General features: G+C 40.4%; 1 protein-coding gene across 1 annotated transcript in view; it reads left to right on the plus strand.

Annotated features, from left to right (window-relative positions):
- The first annotated feature begins 252 nt into the window (after positions 1-252).
- The window catches only part of LOC146707888 (multiple PDZ domain protein), a 49,201-nt gene continuing 23,206 nt past the window's right edge, over positions 253-26,247 (plus strand). The window contains exons 1-21 of the mRNA XM_085459464.1: positions 253-492; positions 1,230-1,323; positions 2,027-2,193; positions 3,437-3,652; positions 3,957-4,025; positions 4,194-4,316; positions 4,727-4,810; positions 4,960-5,067; positions 5,800-5,902; positions 6,013-6,104; positions 6,209-6,422; positions 6,731-6,805; positions 7,386-7,465; positions 7,697-7,843; positions 10,608-10,793; positions 10,954-11,115; positions 11,572-11,781; positions 13,590-13,760; positions 16,430-16,544; positions 18,544-18,742; positions 24,823-25,128. Coding sequence (XP_085315590.1) covers positions 1,311-1,323; positions 2,027-2,193; positions 3,437-3,652; positions 3,957-4,025; positions 4,194-4,316; positions 4,727-4,810; positions 4,960-5,067; positions 5,800-5,902; positions 6,013-6,104; positions 6,209-6,422; positions 6,731-6,805; positions 7,386-7,465; positions 7,697-7,843; positions 10,608-10,793; positions 10,954-11,115; positions 11,572-11,781; positions 13,590-13,760; positions 16,430-16,544; positions 18,544-18,742; positions 24,823-25,128 — 2,840 coding nt within the window. The 5' untranslated portion in view covers positions 253-492; positions 1,230-1,310. The remainder of the gene's footprint in view (positions 493-1,229; positions 1,324-2,026; positions 2,194-3,436; positions 3,653-3,956; positions 4,026-4,193; positions 4,317-4,726; positions 4,811-4,959; positions 5,068-5,799; positions 5,903-6,012; positions 6,105-6,208; positions 6,423-6,730; positions 6,806-7,385; positions 7,466-7,696; positions 7,844-10,607; positions 10,794-10,953; positions 11,116-11,571; positions 11,782-13,589; positions 13,761-16,429; positions 16,545-18,543; positions 18,743-24,822; positions 25,129-26,247) is intronic.

Below are 26,247 nucleotides of genomic sequence, written 5' to 3' on the forward strand. Positions count from 1 at the left end.
TTATAATTAAACAAAAAATTAAAACGTGTTAGCTTGTGTAAAATCTTCATCTTAGAGGTAACTATAGGCTAAATCTGTCAAAGAAAGTCTAATAAAGCTAATAGCGTAGAAAGTAGCAGAAACCATAAATACTCACATTTATACTGAGTGGCTAACTTAATTATTTCCCACCTGTGGCTACGGGATTACTGATGGCTAGCTCTTTATCAGTAGGGATGAGCCCTCTGCGCCTGAAGATCAGAGGGTGTGACATGCGCACTGCACGGAGCGCTCACAAGCTGCGGACACAATGCAGGAAAATAAAGCCCAGAGCTCGCTTCTGGACATTTCCCCGTCTCTCAATAAGCTGTTATGACTTATTCCATTAGGACAGACTAATTTTTTTCTACTCGACAAAGGCAAATCTGTCCCGTGTACTCTCGAAAGTGGTGTGTGTGCTGTGCTTGGAGCTCAGTGGGGACCTGTTGATCGTCCACAGGCGCTGCAATGGAGGTGAGATGAACCTTTCTGCACATGGCGTTTCAGTGCTATGGATAAGAAATTTAAAAAAATAAATAAATAGAAATTACCAGTGTGCTCGATTAAACATCAGGTGAACTGCTAATGGGGACGTGTAATTCTACTGTAAACCATTAATCTCTAATATATTTAGTAATATTTGGAAGCTGTCAGCATTGCTTTAATATCAGCAGGGCCAAGCTAAAGATTTAATTACCCTGCCGTGAAGGGTATGTATTACTGCGCATACCTCTCTTGCCTATCAATGGCTTCTAATTAGATTTAAGATGAGTCGTTGTCATTTCTAGTCGATCGTTTTGCAAATCAAATCATGCCACTGGCATCATGCTTCGAAGCCATACAGACTGCCCCCCTCCTCCCCTCCTCAAGTCAGAATGATGGAGGCTATGTGTCGCTGTTAATTAGCATCATTGGTTGATAAAGCCTTTTGGAAAAGATTTAAATCCCGCTAAAGAGCATTAGGTGACAAGCAAGGCGCTTGCAAGCAAGCATGGCACGGGCCTACAAGACGTAGGGTAAAAACGATACATGCTGCTAAACAGGTGTAAAAAGACACAATGAAGTAATATTACATTGTTACAGGATTCATAATTCTCTAAACTTTATTGAAATCATCTTATGTTTTCATCCCTTTCAGTTTCATTAAAAATGTGAAAAGGAACACATTAAAAAAATCTGCACAATCACCTTTGTTTTTATTCATCTTGCAGTTGTCAAACAGACAAGTATGACATTTAACTGAGGGAAGAAGCGGGAGGAAATCTTCACTCATACCGATCTGTGAGGCAACGATGGAAATCATAGGTAAGTGAATTCAAACAGCTGAAAATGTAGAGCACTCTCAGTTACCGCTGTCAGACTGCACACCACTGCCGTCATTAAGCTCTTACAATTAAGGTGTCAGGCATGTCTGCCTCAGCCAGACAGTAAGGGAACAGTTACACGTGCAGGTGGCGAAAGAACTCACAATCTGGTCAGTAGTCAAAACTTTGCGGTGAAGAGTTACGGGGTTTTAACCTTCTGCCAAGTACAATTACTGCAGTTGTGGCTTGTGGTCATCAGCTGCTACTCAGCTAAATAAACAAGGGCAGTATGACCTGATGAAACGCTTCATCGTTCGCTCTGCGGTGAAGTCGAACGCCTCCTTTAGTATGATGAAGTATAGGTTTTTGTTGTTTGTGTGTGCGTGTGTAACCACTTTAATTCAGTTTCTGCCTCCATATCAAGCCACAGATTTTAAATCAAAATAACTCACACAGGCAGCCTTGGTTCATAGATTTTTCTTTTCAGACAAGCACTCGAACCTCGAAAGCACAGTTGTTTTTATTGTTTACTCTTTTGCTTTCCCACCGGTACTAGTAAGTGTTGACATTTAATAGCTTAATATCAAATACCTGGCTTTGTGTCACGGTCTCAGCAGCTGCCACAGCATGCGAAAACTAATGCAAAGCCAAATGGGATAAATCCTGTTTCTGAATGACACAAATAATCTACAATTTCTTCGCAGATACCCAGTGTGCCTTGGCGGCGGTGGAGAGACTGCAAGCCAAATTGAAGGAAAGAGGAGAGGCCCCCACTCAGGAGAAGCTATCCCTGCTGAAGACTGTCCTGCAGAGCCCACTGTTCCTTCATATACTGAGCTTACAGCAAGCTCAACAGAAGCCTGCGGCGAAGGTATAGCGAAAAGCCAGAATGTGTGGGCGTTTGGTACATTTGAATGGTGAGGAAGGAGCCCGGAATCATTCCCAAAATACTGAATGCAGGAACCAGACTGGATGAGTAATCAGCTTACCTAAGCTTACCACTAAAGCCCTGAGAAAGAGGGAGAGAGGGGAGGAGGAGGGAAGAAGTGGATATATCAGGTTGAAGAGTTTACAGAAGTCGTCTGTAACATTGTCATAAGTTTTGAGCTGATGTGTGTGTCTGTTTGTGTGTGTGTGTGTTTGAGTTGTGAGGTATACAGCTCTGGATGCCACTCATCCAAGAGTTTTTATGCGTACAATCCTGCACTTCCACGGCGCATGTATCTGCGTACTCATTTGGTGTCTACCAGTTGTGACATCCTCTAATAGGCAAAGTTTAAACACACAGGGAATATTAGATTACCATGTGGTTTGGGCTTGTAGCGTTCTGGCATCTTTGCATTCTGGGAAGCGCGGCACTGGAGTGTGTCAAAGATCTCTAGATATTTTTAACAGGACAGACGCTGACATGGTTTTTATTAGTTGAGATTCTTTGCACATTTCTTTTTTTATGCATAGCATTTGGAATGTGAGGGTAAAGTTTCCTGTTGGTATGGTTTTTTTATAGCGTTCTCTCTTTAACGCTCTTTCTGCCATTTCAACAGGTGTCAAAATTGTTAGGATAGAATACAAATCACAAATAGGCACCCACTGAAACTTGCTTTTAAACTCTGAAACAGAAAACGTTGCAGACAAAAGAGAACACTTTTGTGGTTATGTGGTATTGAAAAGAAGCCTTTATCTCAGATCCTTAAGTTTCCACTCTGCAATCTTTTCCCTCTCTGCTCCATTTTACATCTTTCTGTATTTTTTCCCTTTCAGTTAACACACATTGACCCCACCCCCACCCAACCCATTCTTCTCTCTCCCCTCTTCTCCTTCTCACATCTTTCTCCATTGTCTCACATTGGCCTCCTTTCTCAATTGCTCTATGCTTTTTGATTTGCCTCCATCGCTCTCTTACCATCATCCTGTTCCTCTCTGACTGCACGTCTCCATTCTTCAATTTGTGTCAACCCCGTCACCCATCTTCCTGTCACCCATCTTTTTTTCCTTCTTTCCCTTGTATCCTTCTCTTATATATCCTCTCTCCATGCACTCCACCCAATCCATCTCTTCTGTTGCTTCATGCATTCAATTTAAACTCTTCCTTCCTGTTGTGTAAATCTAAACAGGGGAAGGGCATTTCCAAGTCCGTGTCCATGAACTGTGGCCCATGCCAGGGTGAAGCACTGGGCACAAAGACGCTGAGCCACAGCGACTCGTACACATGGGCCGTGGAGAACAGAAGGTCCAGCTCTGCCAGGGACGGCAGCATCTCCTCTCATGGCTCACAGGAGCTGTCCTTCTCAGACATCTACCCAGATAACTGTGTTCCAACTGAATCTCAGGTATATAAAAATAGCCACGATAAAAGAGAGGTCATTCAGGAGTAGTTTAGTATTAGGGAGTCTTTTATTTTCAACATGCACAGACTACGAATCAATCAAATGATTTCTTTTATTCGATTGTAAAAAGGAGCACATTACTATTTGAAATGTCACATTTCACATTACAGAATATCTCTTTGCATTTTGTAAGTCAGGCCCAGTTGGCTATCATCAAATGAGAGTCTTATCTGATCATAAGAAGACTTATCAGTTCACTTAATATAATTCCAGTTTGCTTTTATTTAACACACGGCATTTCTTTTAGTACTGCACTCCACCTCGGATCTCCCGTACCATGTCCATGGGGAGAAACCTTTCTGCTTTTGCACACGAGGTACAGAAAGCCTTGTATATAATATTTATGTATCTCTTATGTATGTAAAAAATAACTAAAAAATAACACCTAATACTCTTCTCCTTTTTCAAGCATTTAATGACAAATTATTTATTCACTCCCCCTTTTCTGTCTCCCTCCCACTTATTGTAACCTTTGCCCTGTTAGAGGCGTCATGTGGAGATGATAGAGCTGACCAATGATGGGAAAGGACTTGGTTTTGGCATCATAGGAGGACGGAGCACAGGGGTCATGGTCAAGACCATTCTCCCTGGAGGAGCTGCTGGAAGGGTAAGTGTGCCTGCGACTGAATCACATAGCTAAAGTTTACATATCCGTTTACACACAAAAAATCCTTTTTCTTTCCTGTCTTGTTTTTATTTTCACCATTACTTAGATGAAAAGACTAATCAAATGGAGAGTCAAGCTTTGGTTAGCCTACTCATAATTCAAGTCACTGAACTGGAAAGAAGCACAGAAAGAACCATAAATATAATATAAAAAGATTAGAAAGACGAGAAGCAGAGGGGAATGCTAGCTTGTTCGATAATACAATGAATCCTCTTATGATCAATTAATGAATTATTAGTCCTCTCGTTTATCTAATTTGTACACAAATAAAATGGTTCAATCAGCGCAGTGTTGGAATGATGTTTTTTAGCCAAGCATTGTTATCAAAACAAGTTTCTTTTGCTCATCAGGATAAGCGCCTGCACAGCGGAGATCAGATCCTGCGCATTGGCGATACGGATTTGGCGGGCATGAACAGCGAGCAGGTGGCGCAGGTGAGGCGTGATTTCAAATTATAATAACGCTTTGTGAAATTGGTGATTAAATCATTGCTTAATCTGTTTTTGCGGTTTCACTGTTTTCCCTGTTTGAGAATAGGTGGCTTTTAACTGTTCATCTTATTCATTTATGCTCGCCTGGATAGGTGCTGCGAAATGCTGGTACCAGGGTGAAATTGCTCATTGCCCGGGATGGTCCTAAGGACAACCACTGTTCCTCCCCTGTCTTCAACCAGCAAAACCTGGATGGCGTGGTGGGTGTATATGTGTGTGTATGTGTGCCTGTGGAAGAGAAGGGGTGGGAGGGGAGGGGTATCAAAAAATATTACAGTGTAATTCAAATCTAATTGATTACTCAGTGATTTAAATGGGGAGTCAAATATCTTTATGCATCTGTGCCAGCGAAGCTGGTGTTTTTTGGATATTCTGTCCCATCTTCCTTTAGTACAAGGAAGATCTGAATAGGTATATATTAGATGCAATGGTCAAAGGGCAGTTTCTCCGTGTCTTCTCATGTCCATCCCAAATTGATGATTGTAATGTGTTCGTAAAATCTGTAATTTCCTTACGTCATGCACAAATTTTTATTATTCAATTATGAACCGATTTAAAATAGGTATAGCTCAAAAATTCATATGCTAATTATGACAAAATATCACTCACATGTGCAATGGGGTAAAATGATGATGAGATTAGAATTTATTACCAAAGGACCACAAGTGAATGTCACTTTGATATAAAAATGTTCTTTGAAAACACTTTTCCTTTCTGCTGTGCTGTAACTTAGGAACAGAAGATGAGGTTGTGACCGTATCGTGACACTAATCTTTGGTGCCCACCTATTAAACTCCTTTAAATATCACGCTATATATTAGGCTGTATAAGTCTGGACAGACGTGGCTGGAAATGTCATCTTGACTGGTTGGTGAAGGCATACAACTGCAAGGTGGTAATTATGTTTTTTTTTCTTCTGGACTTCTTTCCAGGTCAGTGACTTGAATGATGACTATGAGTTCAGTGTGCAGTTCACTAAGAACAATCGGGGCCTGGGATTCAGCATCTCTAGCTATGTAGGTGACCTAAACTCAGGTAAGTTTCATCTTTATCCAATAAAAAATAAAATACAGTGCCACATTTATGCAATCAGTTCTCAGTTTCATTTCAGATTTGATATATTTCATATATTGTTCTTTCCTCAGTATACAGTGCTGGCGTGATGGTGAAGAGCATAGTAAAAGGCAGCACTGCTGATCAAGATGGACGCATACACATTGGAGACATCATCTTGTCTGTGAGTTTCTCTTTCTCTCTCTTTTAACCTACACTGCCATTAAATCTACTTGTAGTTGTGTACATCTATACTACTCCATCCACATCTTTTGTCACCTGACTCAGGTCGATGGGGTGAGCCTGCAGGGCTGCAGTGAACAGCGTGCCATGGAAGTGCTGAGGAGGACAGGTCCATTGGTCAGACTTAGGTTGCTGAGAAAAGCCGTCCGTCTTAGTAACATCCTGCCTCCAGTTCCTCCTCTGCAGCGCCTCCGACACTCCCACAGCTTCCATGAAGGGAATCCCTACAAATGGGGCCTCAACAAGATTCAAGAGACAGGTGATTTGTGAAGGGGAAACACATTGGTTCAGCGGTGTCACGGTGAAATCATTTTTGTTGTACCCGAGAAACTCAAGAACGTGTTGATTATTAATCTATAATTCAAAGGATCATTGATTCACTGGCGCTACCTTCATAGTTGAGTTAAACTGTGTCCTAATTAACTTTGTAATATTGGATCGGAGTATGATATTGAATATCTGTACTGATGTTGAGCTTGCTTGCTTGATTGCTGGGGAAAAACCGACCTTTTCTTTTGTGTGTTATGTCTGTTTGGATCCCTGCACGTGTGCTCAAACGTCTCCCAGGCATTTGCTCTCTGCGTGAAATCTCCAGGAGAGCAGCATACGCCAGCAGACGACCCAGACACGATTCCAAAAACGGTAAGCTCCGCTTCCCATACTGCACTGCAGTCTGGAACTAGATCATGGGACTTGGTGTGATATGCTGATTGGACTCAGGGAACAGCAATGTGCCAGTGAAGCGTGCTCTTTGATGGGAGTCTATTTATAGTATTGTGCAATCATGTGTTTATCCAACTCATTCAGCTGATTCCAGATGATTTGTCTCTCACCCCGCCTGCATATATGGCTTTATTTAGACAAGAATTTTTGGGCTTGATTAGAGAGCACAGTTAAATAAGCCCTGATTGCTGTGAGGCTTTATTAGATGAATGAGAAAACATTGGTTTGCCAAGAAATCACAAGATGGTGGATGTGAATATGCACATCCTATGTGCCTGAGCTGTGGGTGTATGTTGACATCCTGCCTTGCCACAAGTAGAAGGATGCTGTCATCTCTCTATAATACAGCCAAGTGGATTCTTTCATATAGGATCCCATTATTTATTGATTGGGTCATCTGGGGGCTTGAGGTGATTTGAATTGGTGTGTATGTGCCTGGGTTCATATATCTCTACATATGTGGGGTGAGGCAGATTTTCTGTATGTGCACATTTTACAGATGTGAAACTGACTCCAGCTGAGGAGGAAAACCTGAGAAAGAGGTGGCAGCAAGCAGTGGGACCGCGATATGAAGTGGTTGTAAGTGTCACTGTAATGCTGACTAACTGTCACCTGACTAAATTTAATATATAAACATGTGTTTTTACATTTGTGAATATTTGTGTATCAGTACACAGAAAAACAACCATTGAAAAATCACAGTTTTTTGACGTAACAATGCTCAAACGTCTTCTCCGTCAGACTTAGCTTTAAACGTAGCTTTCTTTGTTTTTTGTTTACTTGCCATTTATTTTCCACAATCTCCACCAGGTTTGCCAGCTGGAGCGATTCAGTGAGACAAGCGGTCTGGGCATCAGTCTGGAGGCTCGGGCAGGGCATCACTATCTGTGTTCCATCTTACCCGAGGGGCCCGTCGGCCAAAGTGGCAAGATCTTCATAGGAGACCAGATATTAGAGGTAACTCTGATACTTCAGGCCCTTTCAGCCTCCGTATGTGGAACTCATCATTTTCTCATTTGATAACAATATGAGATTATGCAAACCAGGTTATAGTACGATCTGTGTGGAACTGATTGATTTGTCACGACTGTGAGTTATTTCTGGATTACTTATTATATAAGGTTCCATCATTGATATGTTTTCATATCATATGGTTTCATACCACAGATAATCTTCCATTTTTAAATATAGTATGACCAAATGATTGATCTTGACAACCATTTTCCCACTGACTTCTGTTGGTCAGGAAGTATTTTGAAACCACATCTATCACCACTTAGTGACCCTCATATAGAATGCAGGCTTTAGGCTCTTCTCCAATGGTTTAATTTTTCAAACCTGTAAGCTACGTCCATGTTTTTTCTGGCTTTTCTTCTGGCTTGTGATTGTCTCTAAGCTCTGCATAGCTTTAGCCAGTTATTTCTTTAAAATGTCCACGTTCGGCTGGGTGAAGGTGATTCAAGTGTCTGATTAGTTCGTTTGCCACTTTGCAAAGACACAAAGTTGGCAAATTGTTTTGTGAAGAGCTGCTACATTAATGACATGTTGGAGTGCATCTGTGAGTGTGCACGCTCATTTACATGTGCTACTGTTGACATAGTGCACATAAAATGGATGGGCTTGTGATTAAACATACATGAGGCTGACCAGCCAATCACCAGTCAGAACAGAGAGCACAGTAAACGTAGTGTTTTTAGCTTTAGTTGTGCACATGCACTATTGGACTTTATACCTGGAGTGAGAGGTATATGTCATTTTCTGTGGAGTTTGAATGTTTTCCACTTGTTTGCACAGATTTTCTCCTGCCATGCAAACACATGCTAGGTTAGTGTTGCTCGTTTGGGCCCAAGCACTAACAAAAGAAATTCTTAATCTTTAGAGTTTGACTTCCCTTTTAAAGATTAATAAAGTGGTAATGATAACATACACTCACCAGCTGTTTTATAAGGTCACGGTGTGTAGTACGGGTGTAGTGAATTGCATTACTTTTAAAAGTGTTTTCTGAATTAGGAATACCACCACCTTCTTATATGGTCGCTATGGCTCAGCTAGATTGGAGAGAAGCGACACAGAACCAGATGTTGTCAGTTTCACTAAGGATATTTATTGCTCAACCACAAGATATAAGAATCAAAAAATGACTTGGAAACAAACTACAGGGACAACATGGCCTGTAGGTGTTTCCAGATCAGCAAAAGAAAATAGAAAGTAAACACAATCAACTCTCTGCCCAAAACCACATCTTTTTCGCTAATGTCTCTAAACAAAAGGACAACTAAAGTGTGTGTGTAGGTGTGTGTGTGCGTGTGTGTATGTATGTGTGTGTGAGAAACATGTCTCAGCCTCAGGCAGTAACAAGCACCTTGAACATTAACTGTAACTAGTATCTACATCCAACCTTAAACTGTATCATTCGAGTTTCTGCTTGTAGCATACATAAACCAAATCAAAAGGCATTGAAGGCCACCTGCTCACATTATACTGCTTTTCAAATCTAAAACAAATACTTCAGCAACCACGTAAATCCCCTTATTGCTGGGTTGGACTGGCAGGCTCCTGTCCAATCAGCAGCGTGTGCAGCCCGTCACTAGACCAACACTAGTATCAGTGCCACAGTGTTTTTCACTGTCAGCTGCTGCCACTTGCATTTTATCCTCATCAGGTTACTGCAAAATACATCAATTAAAAAAAGCATGTATTAAATGTAAGCTACAGTAGTCAAGAAGGATTTCAGCAATGCCATCCGTTAAGAAAAGTGAAGAAATGTTTAAACGACGGGCCTACACTGGCTAGAATCTAATAAATATAACTTATTAACTCCTTTCTCCTTAAGATAAATTTCACAGTCTAAATTTACTACATGTTGCCATGGTAAAACATGCCATAAGACCTTCACTGATGAGGGTTTTTTGTTTTTGTCTTTCATTACTCACACACCCACATAAATCTGGATCAACATAGTCAGAGTTGATTGATCAGCTGCCTGAAACTTTTGCGTTTCCCATCTCAGGGTTAATTAACTCAGACTTCGACTTGGGGAAACCTGCAATCTGGAACAAATTGGGGGGAAAGGCAAACGCGTTAAAAAAAAGAAAAAAGGAATGAATCTAGGAATTAAAACGAAAATGTAAACCCAAACACGGCATATCCACTTCTCAGGGGACAGGTCCCCTCACATGTATCACTCATTATGATGAGGAGTCGGATGAACTCTTGGATGAATTATAGCTGCTTTACGCTGCTTTATAGACACACTCCAGATTGTCTTTCATATCTTTGTGGGGACAAACCGACATCTGTGACGCAGCTCGACCCTTTGATCTCCTTCCCATGGCTTAAGTGATGCCAAAGCCATTGTTCATCTCTGTTTTTAAATGAGCTTCACCCGGTTGGGTTATTGCTTCCAGCTTTAATTGTTTCTGCTGTGACTCGATGTACTGCAGCCAGCAATTTCTCCTTGATTCACAAAACAGAAATTTCAGCCAAGTATGCTCACACACATGCACAGAGAAACGCAGTTAGGGATATACACAAACGTCAGATGATTTGCAGCCAGCACTTTATGGGAAAACATTTTCACACACAGCATCTTTAACCTTGGGTACACAGCACAGTAAAGAGCACATTTTTTTAAAAGCTACAAACACGACTCATCCAATCCCTGACTTCGAGAACATGTATTTTTGAAATAATTTGTAATTTTTATGTATCTTGCTGGCAGGTGAATGGAATTCCTCTCATCGGAGAGACGCACAAGGAGGTGGTCAGTATTTTGAAGGAGCTGCCAGTGCACGTATACCTTGTGTGCGCTCGCATTATACCCCCTTCAGTTCCCAACAGTGATGAGGAAGACGATGATGATGTCTGTCTCAGCCTGAAAGAGCTGCTGGCTGGGTTCAATGATAAGGTAGGGACAGCCTGAAGAGGAGTAGATTTAATATTGAAATCCTTTAACTTGAAAACAGCATGAATAACAGTAGATCAGCATGGAAAAAGAAACTGATGTGCTCTACAGCTGTAAATCATTCTACATTTTCTGCTGTCTCTCTTCTTTCCGTTTGTTCCAGTTGGACCAGGGTTGTGTCATTCCCTGTCCTACAGCTGAGGACATCACCAAGCGTGGCGTGCCCCCCATGTCACCTCCTTTGGCCATGTGGGAGAGAGAGGCTCAGGTGGTCGAGCTGGAGAAAGGAGAGTCGGGCCTGGGCTTCAGTATCCTGGACTATCAGGTCAGAGACATGCCTCTGAGCCTTTCTACAAATAGAACTGGCTGTAATAGGCTGCAGTCTAAGAATATCAGTGTTCGAGTTTCTCAGTGAATACTAAGAAAATGGAGGAGTTGACTTCTGTATTCTGTAGGGAAGATTTTTGTATTTTGTGTTTTTGTGCTCTAAATCACCAACACGTTGAAGTGCCCTGACGGTTTCTATTTAAATGTTAGATAATGAAACCTTTTTACACAACAAAAAATCAATCCTTTCAAAAGCTTTCAAGCTATAAAGAAAAAGCAACTGTAGCTGGTTTCCCTTCTGTGAAGCTAACCAATGCTTTTGCTTTTCATGTGTTAATTAAGCCCTCGTCACTTTGTTTACCTGCATTTACGCCTCATCTTCTCATTTTTCTAGTTTAACTTTAATTTTCTATGCATATTTGAGCAAATCTTTCTTCTTTCGGTTTAAATCTAGGATCCAGAAGATGCTTCTAAAACAGTTCTGGTAATCCGGTCTTTGGTGCCTGAAGGTGTAGCCGATCGGGACGGTCGCCTCCTTCCTGGGGACCGGCTCATGTTTGTCAATGAAACTGACCTAGAAGGCTCCAGCCTGGATTATGCTGTGCATGTCCTAAAGTCCACAGGCTATGGCCCTGTCCACATTGGTGTTGCCAAACCTCTGCCGGTATGTGCAGATAAATCATGAGGATTTATGATTTTTATTACTGTACAGTATACATAAAAATTCAAGTACACCCCTTTGCCCTATAAAACAGTAAATGATTAATGAAATATAGGCTTTTTAATCTTAAGTATATTTAAAAGCAAACCAACTGAAAAGACTACAAACTGCAAACTTAGTGAAAGAAAAGTGTGATCATTTTGAGCAAGCTGATATATATGATTTAAACATAAAGCTAAAAGCAGGAGCAAGGTTAAATACTACCTGCCAAAACTAAAGCTTTTTGAGTTTAATCCTGGGTTATAATGTCCAGTTCAACATGACACTGCATGGAAAGAAATAGTCTGTTCTCAGGATTGCCACATATTTGCGTTGTTTGTGCCCAGGACGATATACCAAACATAATAAAAATAAAAATATGCAAAATAAGTAAAACGCCTAACTAATGTTTTACTGTTGGGCCTCTCAAAGTAGTAATATTGGAAGCAATATTGGAAGATTTTAAAATTTTGATTGCTAAAAATGTTTAGTAATATTGCATTGGAGCTAACTTGTATGCTGTGATAAAGTCAAAAGCAAACTGTGTATGAATAAACGGCTTATTAGATCGTCACCTACAGCTAATCCTGCAAATACTTTATTATACATTATTTATCATAATGGTCCAAGTATATGGAAGTTTACCAGACAGTGTGCCATGTAAGATGTTGCCTTCCATAATAAATGGTATGGTACATCTTACATGGCATATACACAAAAGTATTGGGCCATCTACACATTATGGCTAATTTATATTCAGAGTCTTTAGTGTAGCCTACACAGGTGGCTGTATGTTTGTGTATGATTTTCCATTATACGTTAAGTGAAGGTACCAATCATAATCGTTGCATGCTGCATCCACGCATGGTGTATTTACATTTTTAGAGAGGATTTTAGGAGGTTTGTGGTTGTGATGTACTTACATAGATTAAACACAGAAGCATCACACCTACAGGAGCCACTTGACCATGGAAACCCATGCCATGAAGCTTCCAGCACGTAGTTTTTGTGCTGATGTTAATGAACAAGGTGGTTTGGAAGTCTGACATTTCTAAATCAGCTGAACCTTGGTGACTTTTACACAATATGAGTCTCAGTACCTGGCAAAGCAACTCTGTAACTGTATACAGTGTTCCACTTTGCAGTAATACCACTTCCAGTTGATTGTGGAATAGCTAGGATAGCACAAAATTCACAAACTGACTTGTTGCAATGGTGGCATCTCATTACAGTTCCACACTCAAATTCATTGAGCTCTTTACGTTCTCAAATGTTTGCGAGGCTGCTGCATGGTTAGGTGCTTGTATTCTGAGTCGTATTCATTATCACACATTGCACATTCAAAACATACTTTCAGTTCAAAAGATATTTTATTTTACTGTTATGACTTCATTAAATCTTTATCAGTTTGGCAATGTATAATAAAATGTATTATAATTTACAGAGATATGCAAGATCATTACTTGCATGTGTGTTTTCTCTTAATAAGCACTTTATGTCTTCTCCTTTTTGTTGTGGACTGTGGCTTAGTAACAAGGAAGAGAGAATCTAGTTACAGGCCTTCTGAATTTTTAATGCTGCTGAGAGATAAACACAATGCTCGACCACTCTACAGATGGACAGAAGGGGAGAGGAGTACAGGGTGTCTAATTTATAGTCACCCCCTTTAGCCTGTTTGCTTCGATGCAAATTTACTTTTAAAGCAACACAGCTACTTTGGCCTTTATTTTTTCAAAGTCCTAAATTTCAACTTTTGAATATTGTATTCTCAGCTGGAACTGTGCGGTGGCTTAACTCCCATCTCAGAGAGGAGCACACGGGCTTCCTGCGACGACAATGACAGCCACACTCAGGTCAGCCTGGTAGCTGAAGCAGCCGAGGCTAACGTCAACGCCACCGCTTCAAACTCAGAGGACAACAGCACCAGTCAGCTGTGTTACACGGTATGTTCAGCTAAACAAAATTAGCACCAGTCATAAAATGATATTTCTGCCATTGGACAGTACTTGATAAATGCTTTTTGCACACTTTATGGGGTAGAAAAATAATAGAGAGGTAGAGTTTGTCTATGTTTGGGGTATTTGCACATTTATTTATTTGTCAGCAGAAAGCAGAAGAGGTTGTCTGGTTATTATGTGTCTGGATTAAATACAATTTTAAATAAAGTTTAAAATGTGTTATTTGGTCCTTGATCTTAATAATATTTTGTATAATCATAAGCAAAATCCTTTCAGGATGCTTGTCAATAAGTATTTGCATACTTGCAGTATTTGCATAGTATTTGCATATTTGCAGTGACACATACAGTGAAACTGCGGTGGTCTGGATCTGTAATCTGTCACAGAGGAAACATTGCTCATTACCATGCAAACCTGAGATTCTGTGGGTAGCCATTTTAGTTGCTCTGAAGGAGATTACCATGTCAGTGTGTGTTCGCTTCATTCACATTCTATAGTGGGGTCAAGAGTCGTGGCTCAAGAGTTGGGAGTTCGCCTTGTAATCGGAAGGTTGCCGGTTCGAGCCCCGGCTTGGACAGTCTCGGTCGTTGTGTCCTTGGGCAAGACACTTCACCCGTTGCCTACTGGTGGTGGTCAGAGGGCCCGGTGGCGCCAGTGTCCGGCAGCCTCGCCTCTGTCAGTGCGGCCCAGGGTGGCTGTGGCTACAATGTAGCTTGCCATCACCAGTGTGTGAATGTGTGCGTGAATGGGTGGATGACTGGATATGTAAAGCGCTTTGGGGTCCTTAGGGACTAGTAAAGCGCTATATAAATACAGGCCATTTTACCATTAGACCTGGCTGTATCAGTATTACTGGGTTGGGGATAGAGAAAAGTACTCGGTGTCACAGAGTTGTTCCTGCATTGTGGCCGCAGCTCAGTCCTATTGAGCTGGCCTTTTGTACTCTACTTTGCTTAATTACCAACAATTGCCTCTCAATGAAAAGTGCTTACTGCTTGCACAGCTTTGGCACATGGTCGAACACAAGGACATAGAGTTTTGTCTCAGGCTCACGCACACACACAAGAGACTTGGAGCAAGTGTCAGTGTTTTCATCAAAGATGGGCTTGTTGCAAAAGGTAGCCTCAGAACTTCAGTGCTGCTTTTACTTTATGTAAAGATTCAAAGAAGATGTCTTTGTTGCCGTTTTTCTTTGTGAAGTGCCCAAGGGGACATTAAAACTCGAACTTTCTGCGTGTTTTACATTTAAGAGTAACTCCAAAGGCCTCAACCACAGAGAGTTACAGTAATAGCTCTTTGAAATAATTACTGTGTCATACAAGAATGCTGGTAGTGGTAATGATAATTTCACATTTCAGTGCCAGGTTATCTTTACAACACAATTCCTTGTTGAAGTCTTGATGGTGTTGGCTGTGAAGGGTCCATTTCATTTCTTCTCAGACACCACTGTCAGGTTGACATCGGTTCTTAGTGATATTAAGTGTCTTTACTGAACTGAGTCCCATTAAAGATGCTGCATATACTCACGGACACTAGATTAGGTAAACCTTTCCAGCACCAGGTTGGATTGGTAGTTACCCTGTGATCATCAAGGGATGGACATGATTAGTGATAATACTCAAGGAAGGATGTGAGTTTTAAATGATGCTTAATTGGTACTAAAAAATACCCCATACAGTTAGATCTCAATTAATCAAGGCAGGGTGGACCTTTCGTGATGTTTACACCAAATTCTGACCCTGCCATCTGAATGTCAAAGCAAAAATCGAGACTCCTTAAACCAGGAAACATGTTTCCAGTCTTCTGTTGGTGAACCTATGTGAACTGAAGTCTCAGTTTCCTGTTCTTGGCTGACAGGAGGGGTACCCAGTGTGGCCTTCTGCTGCAGAAGGCCATCTTCTCCAAGGTTTAAAATGTTCTCCATTCTTGTCTTTTGCATACTTTGGTTGTAATGGGTGGTTATTTGAGTTGCTGTGGCCTTCCTATGAGCTTGGCCATTCTCCTATGACCTCTGGTTTGAAAAGGTATTTTCACACAGAGAACTGCCACTCCTCCTATATCTCCTTATATTCTATATATATTTTATTTATATATATATATATATATATATATATATATATATATATATATATATAGATATATATATATATATATATGTATATGTATATATGTATATTTTCTCATTGTCTGACCATTATCTATAAACCCCAGAGATGCTATGTGGGAAAACCCCAGTAGTAGCAGTTTCCTAAATACCTGTCTGACACCAACAATCATGACAGATTCAGATGATTTGATGATTGTGTGACTATGTCATTTTTCACCCATTTACTGGATGAATCACCCAAACAATTTGGTGTCTAGGACAAAACATTCACCAAACGCCTGCAAAATTATTGACCTTTCGATCAGCCTCCACTTCACTTTGTGTTTAGTTGTTTTAAAAGATGTTAGACTGCTAGTGTGCCAAACTTGAACACTGAAAAGTTTATGAATATAAATCTGTTAACACTGTCGTTGTTAGCGTGGAGCTGTGCTGCATTATTGTTCACTAGCATGAAAACACACTTTTATGCTCTCACTCACCCATGCCCCCTTGTCACTCTCTCTCTCTCTCTCTCTCTCTCTCTCTCTCTCTCTCTCTGGAACACCAGCTGCATCATCGCTTCACCAACATGGACGATGACGACATGCAGCAGCCGCCACCTCTGCCCCCCCGCACCAGCTTTGAGAGGACAATCACTGTTGTGCGGGGCAATCGTAGCCTTGGTATGTTCTCCGTCTTTCTCATGGTGGTGCTGTCTTGGTGTGTGTACATCGCAGGCATGGCGATAATGACACTAATAGGAGGCGGTGATGACGACTGCCCTGAAGAGGAATGATGAAGCAATGTGTTCCTCATTCCTGAGAAAAATATGATCCGTGTGTGTACCGCATGTGTGTGTGTGTGTGTGTTTGAGGTACGAAGCAATGAAGTGGCGTAAAAGAGAATGAAAACGTAACATTGATTTAATAAATGACATATTAATTTGAATGTTGATCCTAATATATGATTATATTTTTTATACTCCAGTTTTGAGACTGCATTGTCTTAACTGCTCCAAGAGAAAGTCTGATGTTTGGCTCTTCAAACACAGGAGGCGAACAAAGAGTGCAAAGCAATTCTGCTCTATGCAAAGTATAAGGAAACAAAGTCATTTGTATTCTCCAAACGTGCTAATAAGGCACCACACTATGTGTGTGAGTATGTGTGTGTGTATGTGTGTGAAAGTTTGAAATTATGCAAATGTTCACAGGTAGAGAATATCAAGGTCATAACCTACAGTCTGTGTCTGTGTGTTGCACCACTGTATTCTTTGGTTTTTACCTGTTTAAAAATATTGTAGATCCTCTTACTGAGATATTTATTGAAGTTCTGTCTTCTGGATATCCAAGTATGGAGGGTTTGCATATTTAGTTTGTTTCTGGTTTTGTGAATTTACATATGTTTGATCTGAGGCAAAACCCTCAGCATAGACAGGGTTACAGTGTTTATCCATAAGGCTTGAATATGGACTTATTTTCATGAGCAATGGTAATGTAGTGCAACATTTTTTGTGCTACTTTACCAACTTTTCCAATAGGTGCCATGTGCAATGCGATCCATGACTATGACTTTTTACCCAAGTGAGACATGCACATACCGTATATGGCTGCTTCGGGCTAGAGTTTGGATATTCTTTAGAGCAGGTTGTCAAAGAAAAAGGTTTGATGGTGTGAAAAGGGTTTTTTTTCTTGCCTTGCTCATCTAAAACATGACGATAAACAGCCAATTTAGTGGTTGCTTATTCCTGGCGTGAACCAGTTGGTGTGAATTTGTTTGACTTACTTTTTGATGAGGTTTAGATTTCCATGTAGAATATTTCATTTGGATTTTACCGTAACGTATTTTAAGCATTGTTTTGGCAGAGTTTGTAATGTTTAAATCTGTCTGGTTAGAGTGTCATAGTATTGAGCACGTTTAAAACATTCACCATAATTTCTTTGAATGTCTTTAAAACATGTGTCTTCTGTTTGTCCTGTCAAAATCGGTAGCTATGTCTTCTGTTGACTGTATTCCATGCACTATGATTGTATTGTAATTTGAATGTAATAAGAAAAAGACAATAAACTATTTATATGATGAAAAATAAACACAAAGTCATTTCTTTGACGAATTTCAAATTATGTACGACCATAGTGTTGTGGATTGTAGTTAGATAGCAACGTAGTACGCCAGCAGCTTTAGACCAGACTGCCTAATTCGTTGCAGGCTGGCTGGCTTCCCTTTCTGTGGTTTGTGTATGTGCGTGCATGGGCGTGCGTGTGTGTGGACGCCTGATTTACCTGCTTCTGTCTGTTTGCATTAATGAAGTGTTTGTGTAATCCTCCTAGTGTCCAAACTGATAATGCCAAAGTCGGGTGTTTATGTGACAGGCATGTGTTACTCGTCAGTCACCTGTGCCCTCTGCCCTCTGTGGATGTGAGTGCGCATGACGGTCTTTGTGCACCTTTTGTGGGTGTGACTGTGAGGGATGATGCTGTGTAAATGTCAAGCATTTGTAGCCATGTTTGTGTGCTAATCTGCCTAGTGTCTGTCTTGATTATGCTGATTATACCACTGTCAGGTGTTTGTTTGGGCGACTGTCTCTCTGTTTGGCATGCATTCAAAGCAGCCTTAGCCAGCCCTCCGTTCACCTGTGCTTTTGTGTGCTTGTGTGTGTGTGTGTGTTAATGTGCGTGTTGGCAGGGATGACAGTGAGTGCTATCAAGGACGGTTCAGGCATGCTGGTGCGCAGTGTGGTCCAGGGGGGGGCTGTTAGCCAGGATGGCAGGCTCGGGGTGGGGGACGCCATCTTGGCCATCAATGGAGAATCTACCTCCAACCTGACCAGCGCCAAGGCCAGGGCCATGCTCCGCAGGCACTCCGTCATAGGTCCAGAAATGAGGTAAGGAGACAGTCACATCCCCGCAGCCCACCAGAAAACATGGTCAAGCTCAACAAAAGTGCTAAAGCACTCTAGGGCTTTTTTTTTTTACTGTACATAACAGAACCCCTTTTTTCTCAAGAATCCTTAATCCCTAAACAAACACACTGTTTGACTGGCTGTGCAGTATTGTTTACATCCTTTACAGTGTTTCAAGTGCTGCTTGAACCTTTGGATTTCTTATACTTAGTAATTGTGCTTGCAAAATTATTTTGACGATTGTGGCTCGAGTAGAGTAAGTATATTAAGAAACTAATTACATTTCTGAAGGTCTCTTGACAAAAAAAAGAGAAGACTTGATCTTACAGCAGAAATATCCCAGGTGCAAATGAAAAAATGAACTACTTGTATCAAGCTGTCTCAGTTTCTTGCTCCAGGTGGGGTGTTAGGTATTTTGTGGTACAGTGACCTACTGGGACATTTTCATAAAAACAAAGAGCCATTGTTCTTGTGAAATGCCAAATTATCTCGTTTTAAAGAGCACTCACAAAAATATATTCAATATGGCTAATTAGACCTCTATTCAAGTTAAAACTGGGCTAAGTCACCGCAAAAGAACCTCTGGAATTGAGGAAGATGTAGCTTCTCAACCTTAATGTAGCAAAACTGTCAGATCATTACGATAGTCAAGCACATGCTCTAGTACACATGCCCACACAGTCCCCAGTGCAGGTCATCCATGAGAAGTAAAAACACCTGAGTGGACAGTGCTACTCTTTTTTTTTTTACCCCTAAAAACGACTCACCTAAAGTATACACAAAACCTAAGAAATACAGACATTGCTGTTCTGCTTATTTCTTTCACTAACAGAAATAAGCTTCTACACTTTTCCTGCAGACTTTAATAAGACTGAAAGTGTATTGCAACTACAGCTGATGTCATCTTGTAGACTTCAGGTAGCAGGTTTAACACACTTTCACACAGGCTTCATTTGTCAGGTTTGGAAGCTACATCGTTGTTTTATAACGTCTATAAATAATAAAAGAAACGGGGAAAAAAATCAATAACTACATGTTTAGTTTTTCACACTTTTTTACACTTTATTTTAAAGCCTAAAGCTACCCATGGCAGCTAGCTTCACTTGATTTAGCTGTCTTTTTTTTTTTTACATTACATTCAGTACAGCTTTTTGAGATTACTTTTTATTTCATTTTACTCCAAATTACAATAACTGTATTTTTTGAATTGCTTATTTTGATGTTTTAATATTTTTGCACAGTGTAAAAGGCACAAAAAAGTCTTGATGCTTGCTCAATCATCCAGGTAAAGAAATATAAAAAAGTTGATACGTCCAGATGAACAGAATCATCTTTCTGGGATGTACAGGGATTTTTTTAGAACTGTACATTTTTTAAATTACATTAGAATTTTTCTGCATTTACAAAATCTTTACTATCACATCCAAATTGTGGTCAGGTACAGCAGATTATTTTTGCTTCATCCAAAGTTGGGTCAGTGTCATACAGATAAAAGGAATCCCAAAGTCACTCAAACAAAGCTTCAGAAGTCCTTTGTGGAGAACAGGCTTTTATGATACAGCAGCAAGATTGAAGGCACTCTTGATTAAAACGTATACAACCTCCCACAAGGGGTATTTAGAGGACTAAAGGAACACGATTGTCTGGGATGATTCTCCTGCACATTTCTAAGCACCATCTCTGTTGAGCACTGCTTATTACTTATCAACTGTCTAAAACCAGTGACAAGGCAACACGCTGTGTGTGCTTCTCAGCTAAATACAGAGATGTTCCAAATGTAAGTGACTTGAGTTTAGGGCAGTGATTCATCTTTCTGCTCAACAATGATCTGAAACAGACAGCCATGATAGCACTAGTGTGGTTTCAGGTCAGGTCAAGGACAGTCTTTAAGTTTAGCCTAAAACCACTTCAATATCTGTGGAGAAAGTTCAAGACGACTGAAGTTGCTTGAGAAATCTGCCAGAAAAAATGGGATAACTGCCCAGACCCAGCTGTGTAGCAATCCAGCGTACAACTTAGACTTACCCTAAAATCTGAAATACTTGAGGCTATAAACTGCTGCCAGAGGGATTCCTTCATATTTCTAAATTAAAGATCAGAAAATGTTTGTGCGAGATTTTAGTTGTTGATCTTCCATTTGCAAAAATGTCTAAAATATGTTTTATGGTTTTATCATTCTCAGTTATTGAGTATGTAGTGTATGCATACACAACAGAGAGGTTCCAAGTGTAAGTGATCTTAGTTTGGTGCAACGACTTACCTTTCTGCACAACAATGAACGGAGGCATACAGCCGAGGCAGCATTAGCATGGCTTCAGGTCAAGTACAGGGCAGTCGTGGAATCATCAAACCAAAGTTCTGGCTCAGCCCACATATGCATTTGTGTAGAAAATTGAAGATGACTGAAAGAGCTTGAGAACCCTGTCAGGAAGATTGGGATAACTGCCCAGATCAAGCTGTGTAGCAAACTAGCTGACTAAAGACTTACCCAAAAACACTTGAGGCTATAGTTGCTGCCAAAGGGAATATTCATAGTTCTAAATTAAAGATCAGAATGCTTTAATATTTTTCACTTTTTGATTTTCAGTTTGCAAAAATGTCTAAAATATATCTTGATACATGCTCAATCATCCAGGTAAGTAAATCCCATTCTGTTCATCTGGATGTAGTGTTTTCACGTTTTCAATGGGAGAAACGTTTTGTTACTCGTGACTGACTGCAGGTTTCCCCAACCTTATAAACAGTACATTTGCACAATAACTGAAACCAGCCTACTGACTGAACAATGGGCTGTGAGGTCAGTTCCTTGATCATTAATATGCAAATTGTCATGACCATTGATCAACAAACACCTATTAATGCCCATGAGTATATTAATGATATAAACAATGCTCCATCCAATATAAGTTTTATGTCATAGCTGCCCGTAATTAACAGTATTTTTAATTACCATAATGTTTCTGTAAAGCTTAATCCACCATTCAATATTATTTTTGATTAAGATGCCACATTACATTTATTTACTTGCATTTCTAAAGAGAAAACATGTGACGCTTGAATTGATACGTTTCTGACTGAAGTCCAGTGTTCTCAGATTTCGGTATAAAAATGTGCGTTCAGCTGGTTATTTGCCAAATAACTAACAATATAATTATTAGTTTTAAGCACTTTCTGAATTATTTGTGTTTTCTTGTTTTGTGATAGGTGGTTTAATACATTCGTTAAACAAGGCAGATGCACAATTTAGGTTTTCGGATTTTCAAAAGTTTTTCAGGCACCACTAAAAAAAGAAAACTGTTTGTTTACTTAAAACTTGTGGTTCAAGGCCTCAGGCAATTACCAAAACTATAAAGTGAGTGTTTTTCCCAACTGAAGAGACCCCAGTGGGTTACAGTAGTTACTTAATGCAATTATTTGCGTTGCATTTATGTGCACTTTCCGTGCTGTCATAGTTTAAAGACAGTTTTCTTTGAGAAACAAGAAAACCAAAGGTATTAGTTTGGAGAGAATGTGGAACGGTCTTTTGGGAATGTTGAGAACAACTGCTGAAAAAGTAATTGACTACCATGCATATATGTTAGATCTACCCATGCAAAATGTAACAGCCTGCATCTGCAATGTGTACAAGCATGTCATCAATATCATCATCTCTGCAGTCACATGACTTTGACCGCATCATCACCTATAAATGATCTCGTCTCACTTTGGATCTCCATTACCACCTTGTTTTTTTTTGACACTGCAGTCATAGCTGACTGAGGCAGTGCAGTCATGTTAGATTAGATTAGGTGATGAAATTTTAAAGATTGCCTAAGGGGAAATTGGATAAATTATTACTTGTTCTAACATCAGCAGTTATGGCTCCACATTGGCAATGCTTGTTTGGCTGATTGGAGATGTGCTCCACCCCCACCACCCCACTGCCCTGCAGAACACCCACTCACTTTCTCCCAGTCTCTCTTTCTCTCTCTCCCTCCCTCTCTCTCTTCCGCTCTGTGTTGCATTTATGGGCACACACATACAAACATTAACACACATACCAGCCTTTCAATGATCTAACCTCCAAAAACACCTTTTCCTGCTATGGGAAATATCTCTGAATAATTCATCACTCATCTCACCTTGAACAGTGTGCTTCTGAATAAAAGAACGTTTTAAAGAGCCTCTCATAGATGCGCACACAATACACACGCGGACGAATACCCACACGCGTTTTGGCTTTCTCTATCATATACACACAAAAACACTCATCAGTATACACATACCGTGTGCTCACACTGCCTACTCCTAAACAGCACTTCAGATAAACTAAGAGCGAGTGGAGGCAGATGAGTTGCTTTGGCAGCCTCAGAATAAGACACATAGACGGGTGAGGGCTTGTCACCATCAAACTGCCTCCTTTCAGACAAGACAGGCTGTCCACATGGCTCAGTCACAACAGCTTAGTGTAGACTACCGTGTTCAATCTACCACCCTGAATGAAACATAGAAATTGGCTTTTTCAGCAGATTCAAAAAGCATGTCTGCTAGTAGCATCACACCGTGTAAAAAGAAGAAAAATAAAAGTGGGAGGAGGGGGCTGAATGATGTCCTTGACATCTTTTACAGCATGGCTTAGGCAGATCTGGGATTATGTAAAAACAAAAACGCTGAGAAGATTTTTCCATTTTTCAGATGGAACGGGACACGTCTGTATTTTCAGAGCTCTAAAGATCGTTTGACCGACAACTTCAGTTTTTGTTGTGGATTAGAGGTAGTTTGTAAAAGAAAAAAAATTCATGTATGACATACAAAAAGGGTATGTTTTTAGTTGCTTAGCTATTATGTGGTATTTGTCCATCAATATGGCTTAATTTGTCTTCAGTTCAATGTTAAATTGTCAACAAGTAAAACTGTCTGAATAATAGTGGGGGTTTTTGTTGTTAGTGCTGTTGCCTCACAGAAAGCAGGTCTGGGGTTTGAATTCACTGGCTAGCTAGGACCTGTTTGTGGGGCGTTTTCTTGTCTCCAGTTGCCTCCCACAGTCCAAAGCCATGCATGGGTTTAGGTTAATTGGCAATTCTTCTGCAGGTGATTGCAAGTGTGAATGCTTGTCCGTCTTTCCACGTTAGCCTCTATCTATGATAAACTGGTGACCTGTCCAGGAGGTACCCCACTTTTTCCCTATGACAGCCAGGATAGTCTCCAGGCAAAATGATGGATGTACAGTGTTTTTTGACAAAATGGACACCTTACAAGGAAGCAAAATTTCTGAGAACAGCCTCTCTCCCCTATATTCTTTAGCCTAAATTGACTCAGACATGTCTCCATGCTTGTAGGCAAGCTAGCTGGCTAATAGTCCAAGCTACTTGACAGCAGAAGCGGTTAATTTGCATCCTGAGAGAAGTGAGTGATTTCATGAAGACTGCCATGATTTGTCAGTTTCTGTTTGGCAAAACGAAACAGCGAGTAACACATTTCTTTGCAGTTTTATTGGCTCTGGTTTGCGTGTCCTGCTTTGATACCACTGAGCAATCACATAAGAATTAACGCTGGAAAATAAACTAAAGACTTCTGGAAGTCACCACATCTAGCTTCTTTATAAACTTAAAACAAAAAATCTATAACTTAATCTCTTTTAATAAATTAACTAATTGACACATTTTGTTTTATCTGTTATCTTTTGTGTGGATTTTGGACACACTGTTTCCCCCTGCATGAGCTTTATGCTTAGCTAAGCTGGAGGTTGCTTAAAAATCCTCTTTATAGAAATGAAAATGTTACTAAACTCATCTTATCTTGATAAGGCAGTGAATAAGAGTCATTTTAAAAACTTGCCATTACTTCAGTGGATAAAATGCAATTATTGTCTTATTCAACTGATATTTAATTTATGATTTATAGAAATTTCTCACTACTGGGACTGTTTTTTCATTCCTTAAGAACCCATTGCTCATTCTTTGGTGAAGAAGTAAAGCAAATGTGCTGCTGAGAAAACAGTGTTGATAAAACTTAAGTAAATAATGTTTATAATGCTTTCACCCCGTTCCCACACTTCTTTTCCCACATTCCCCTACCCCCAGTATAACCTACGTCCCAGCCCACCAGGTGGATGAACACCGTACTCGACTGTGTTTGCCCCCTCTGGCATCAGTTGCAACAGAAAGCCCCTCTTCCTCACCCACTCTAGCGACTGCTTCTCCGGAGCCAGCAGCGGACCCAGCTGGATCCTCGAGTCACCCGGCTTTGTCTATGCTCAAGCTTTCTTCCTCACTCAAGTTTAAAGCCACAACTCCCGATCCAACTTCAATCAGATCTTCTGCATCCTTCAGAACTCCTCATAAAGACCCGGTCACAGTTCCAACCATCAGCCCAGCCTCAGACACGAGGTAATATAAGAGCCAGAGGTCTTAGCCTATTATTTACGGTCACCTAATCCCTTCCCAGTTCCCAGAGTGCAAGATAAACCTGTCTAAAGGTTTATTAGACTTCAAGGCTCCAGTTTTATTACAAGTTGATACATTTGCTGCAGGGAATTCAGACTAAGAAATAGCTATACATTCTTTAACACTTTAACCATAGGCTTTTGATTGCTGTAGCAGCTATGGTTTTATTACTGTAACACATCATTCAGTTACCCAGCTGCTTAAGTCATGCTAATGATCTGAATTATGATCTGACACTTTAATTAACCGTATCCATGAGGAAACAATTGTTTTCAGAATGCAGCCAGCTCAGTGTGAGTCTCCTCCAGCACGTATTTTCTCTTCTCCATTCTTCTGTGTTGTAAAGGCAAAAGCTTCTCTCACTGTTGAATCTCTGAGTTATATTTAGCTGTTCGCTTATGGATCTCAGTGCTGACTGTCAGCGAAAATGAATTGTTTCGCTTCTGTCTGTCCCTGCTTTCACTCTGTCTTCGTACCTCTGCCTTTCTCCTCCCTCCCTCACTCCCATTTTTCTCTGCAGCCTTTTCTTCGCTCTTATCTTTCAATGTGTTGTCTTTGTTTCTTTCTCTGTGTGTGCTTACATCTGTCTTTCATTTCTTTCGCACTCTCAGTCATCTTGCACTGGTGTTTTTCTCTTCACCTCATTTTCCCTCTCCTCCCTGCCTGGCATCTATCCCCCTTCTCCTCGCTCCTCTTTCAACCCTGGTCGAACCATTTGTTCTGCCCTCTTCTGTAACTTAACTGGCTATAGGCTCCTGCTGTGCAGATAGCACCACTATCACTCACATCCATGTGCTTATTACAGCCCTCCACCGTTAAACATATTCATGAAAAATTCTCTGCTTTTGTACCTTTTTCTTCCACTTTTGCAGTATATGTGTGTGTGCATATATATATATACACATACACATACACACACACATATGGCAAACATAGAGGCACTACCTCATGATCTCATCTAAATCAGTTTATTTTCTCAAGGCCATCAAACACAAGTGACAATTGGCCAGATGCCTCAGTGTGTCATTAATTAAAAAAAGCTCACCAGTGTGCGCCCCAGTT

Source organism: Copadichromis virginalis, linkage group LG6 (assembly GCF_057382275.1).
Source record: "Copadichromis virginalis isolate Kocher_CV1m ecotype Utaka linkage group LG6, C_Virginalis_male_GT1.1, whole genome shotgun sequence".
Classification (NCBI taxonomy): domain Eukaryota; kingdom Metazoa; phylum Chordata; class Actinopteri; order Cichliformes; family Cichlidae; genus Copadichromis; species Copadichromis virginalis.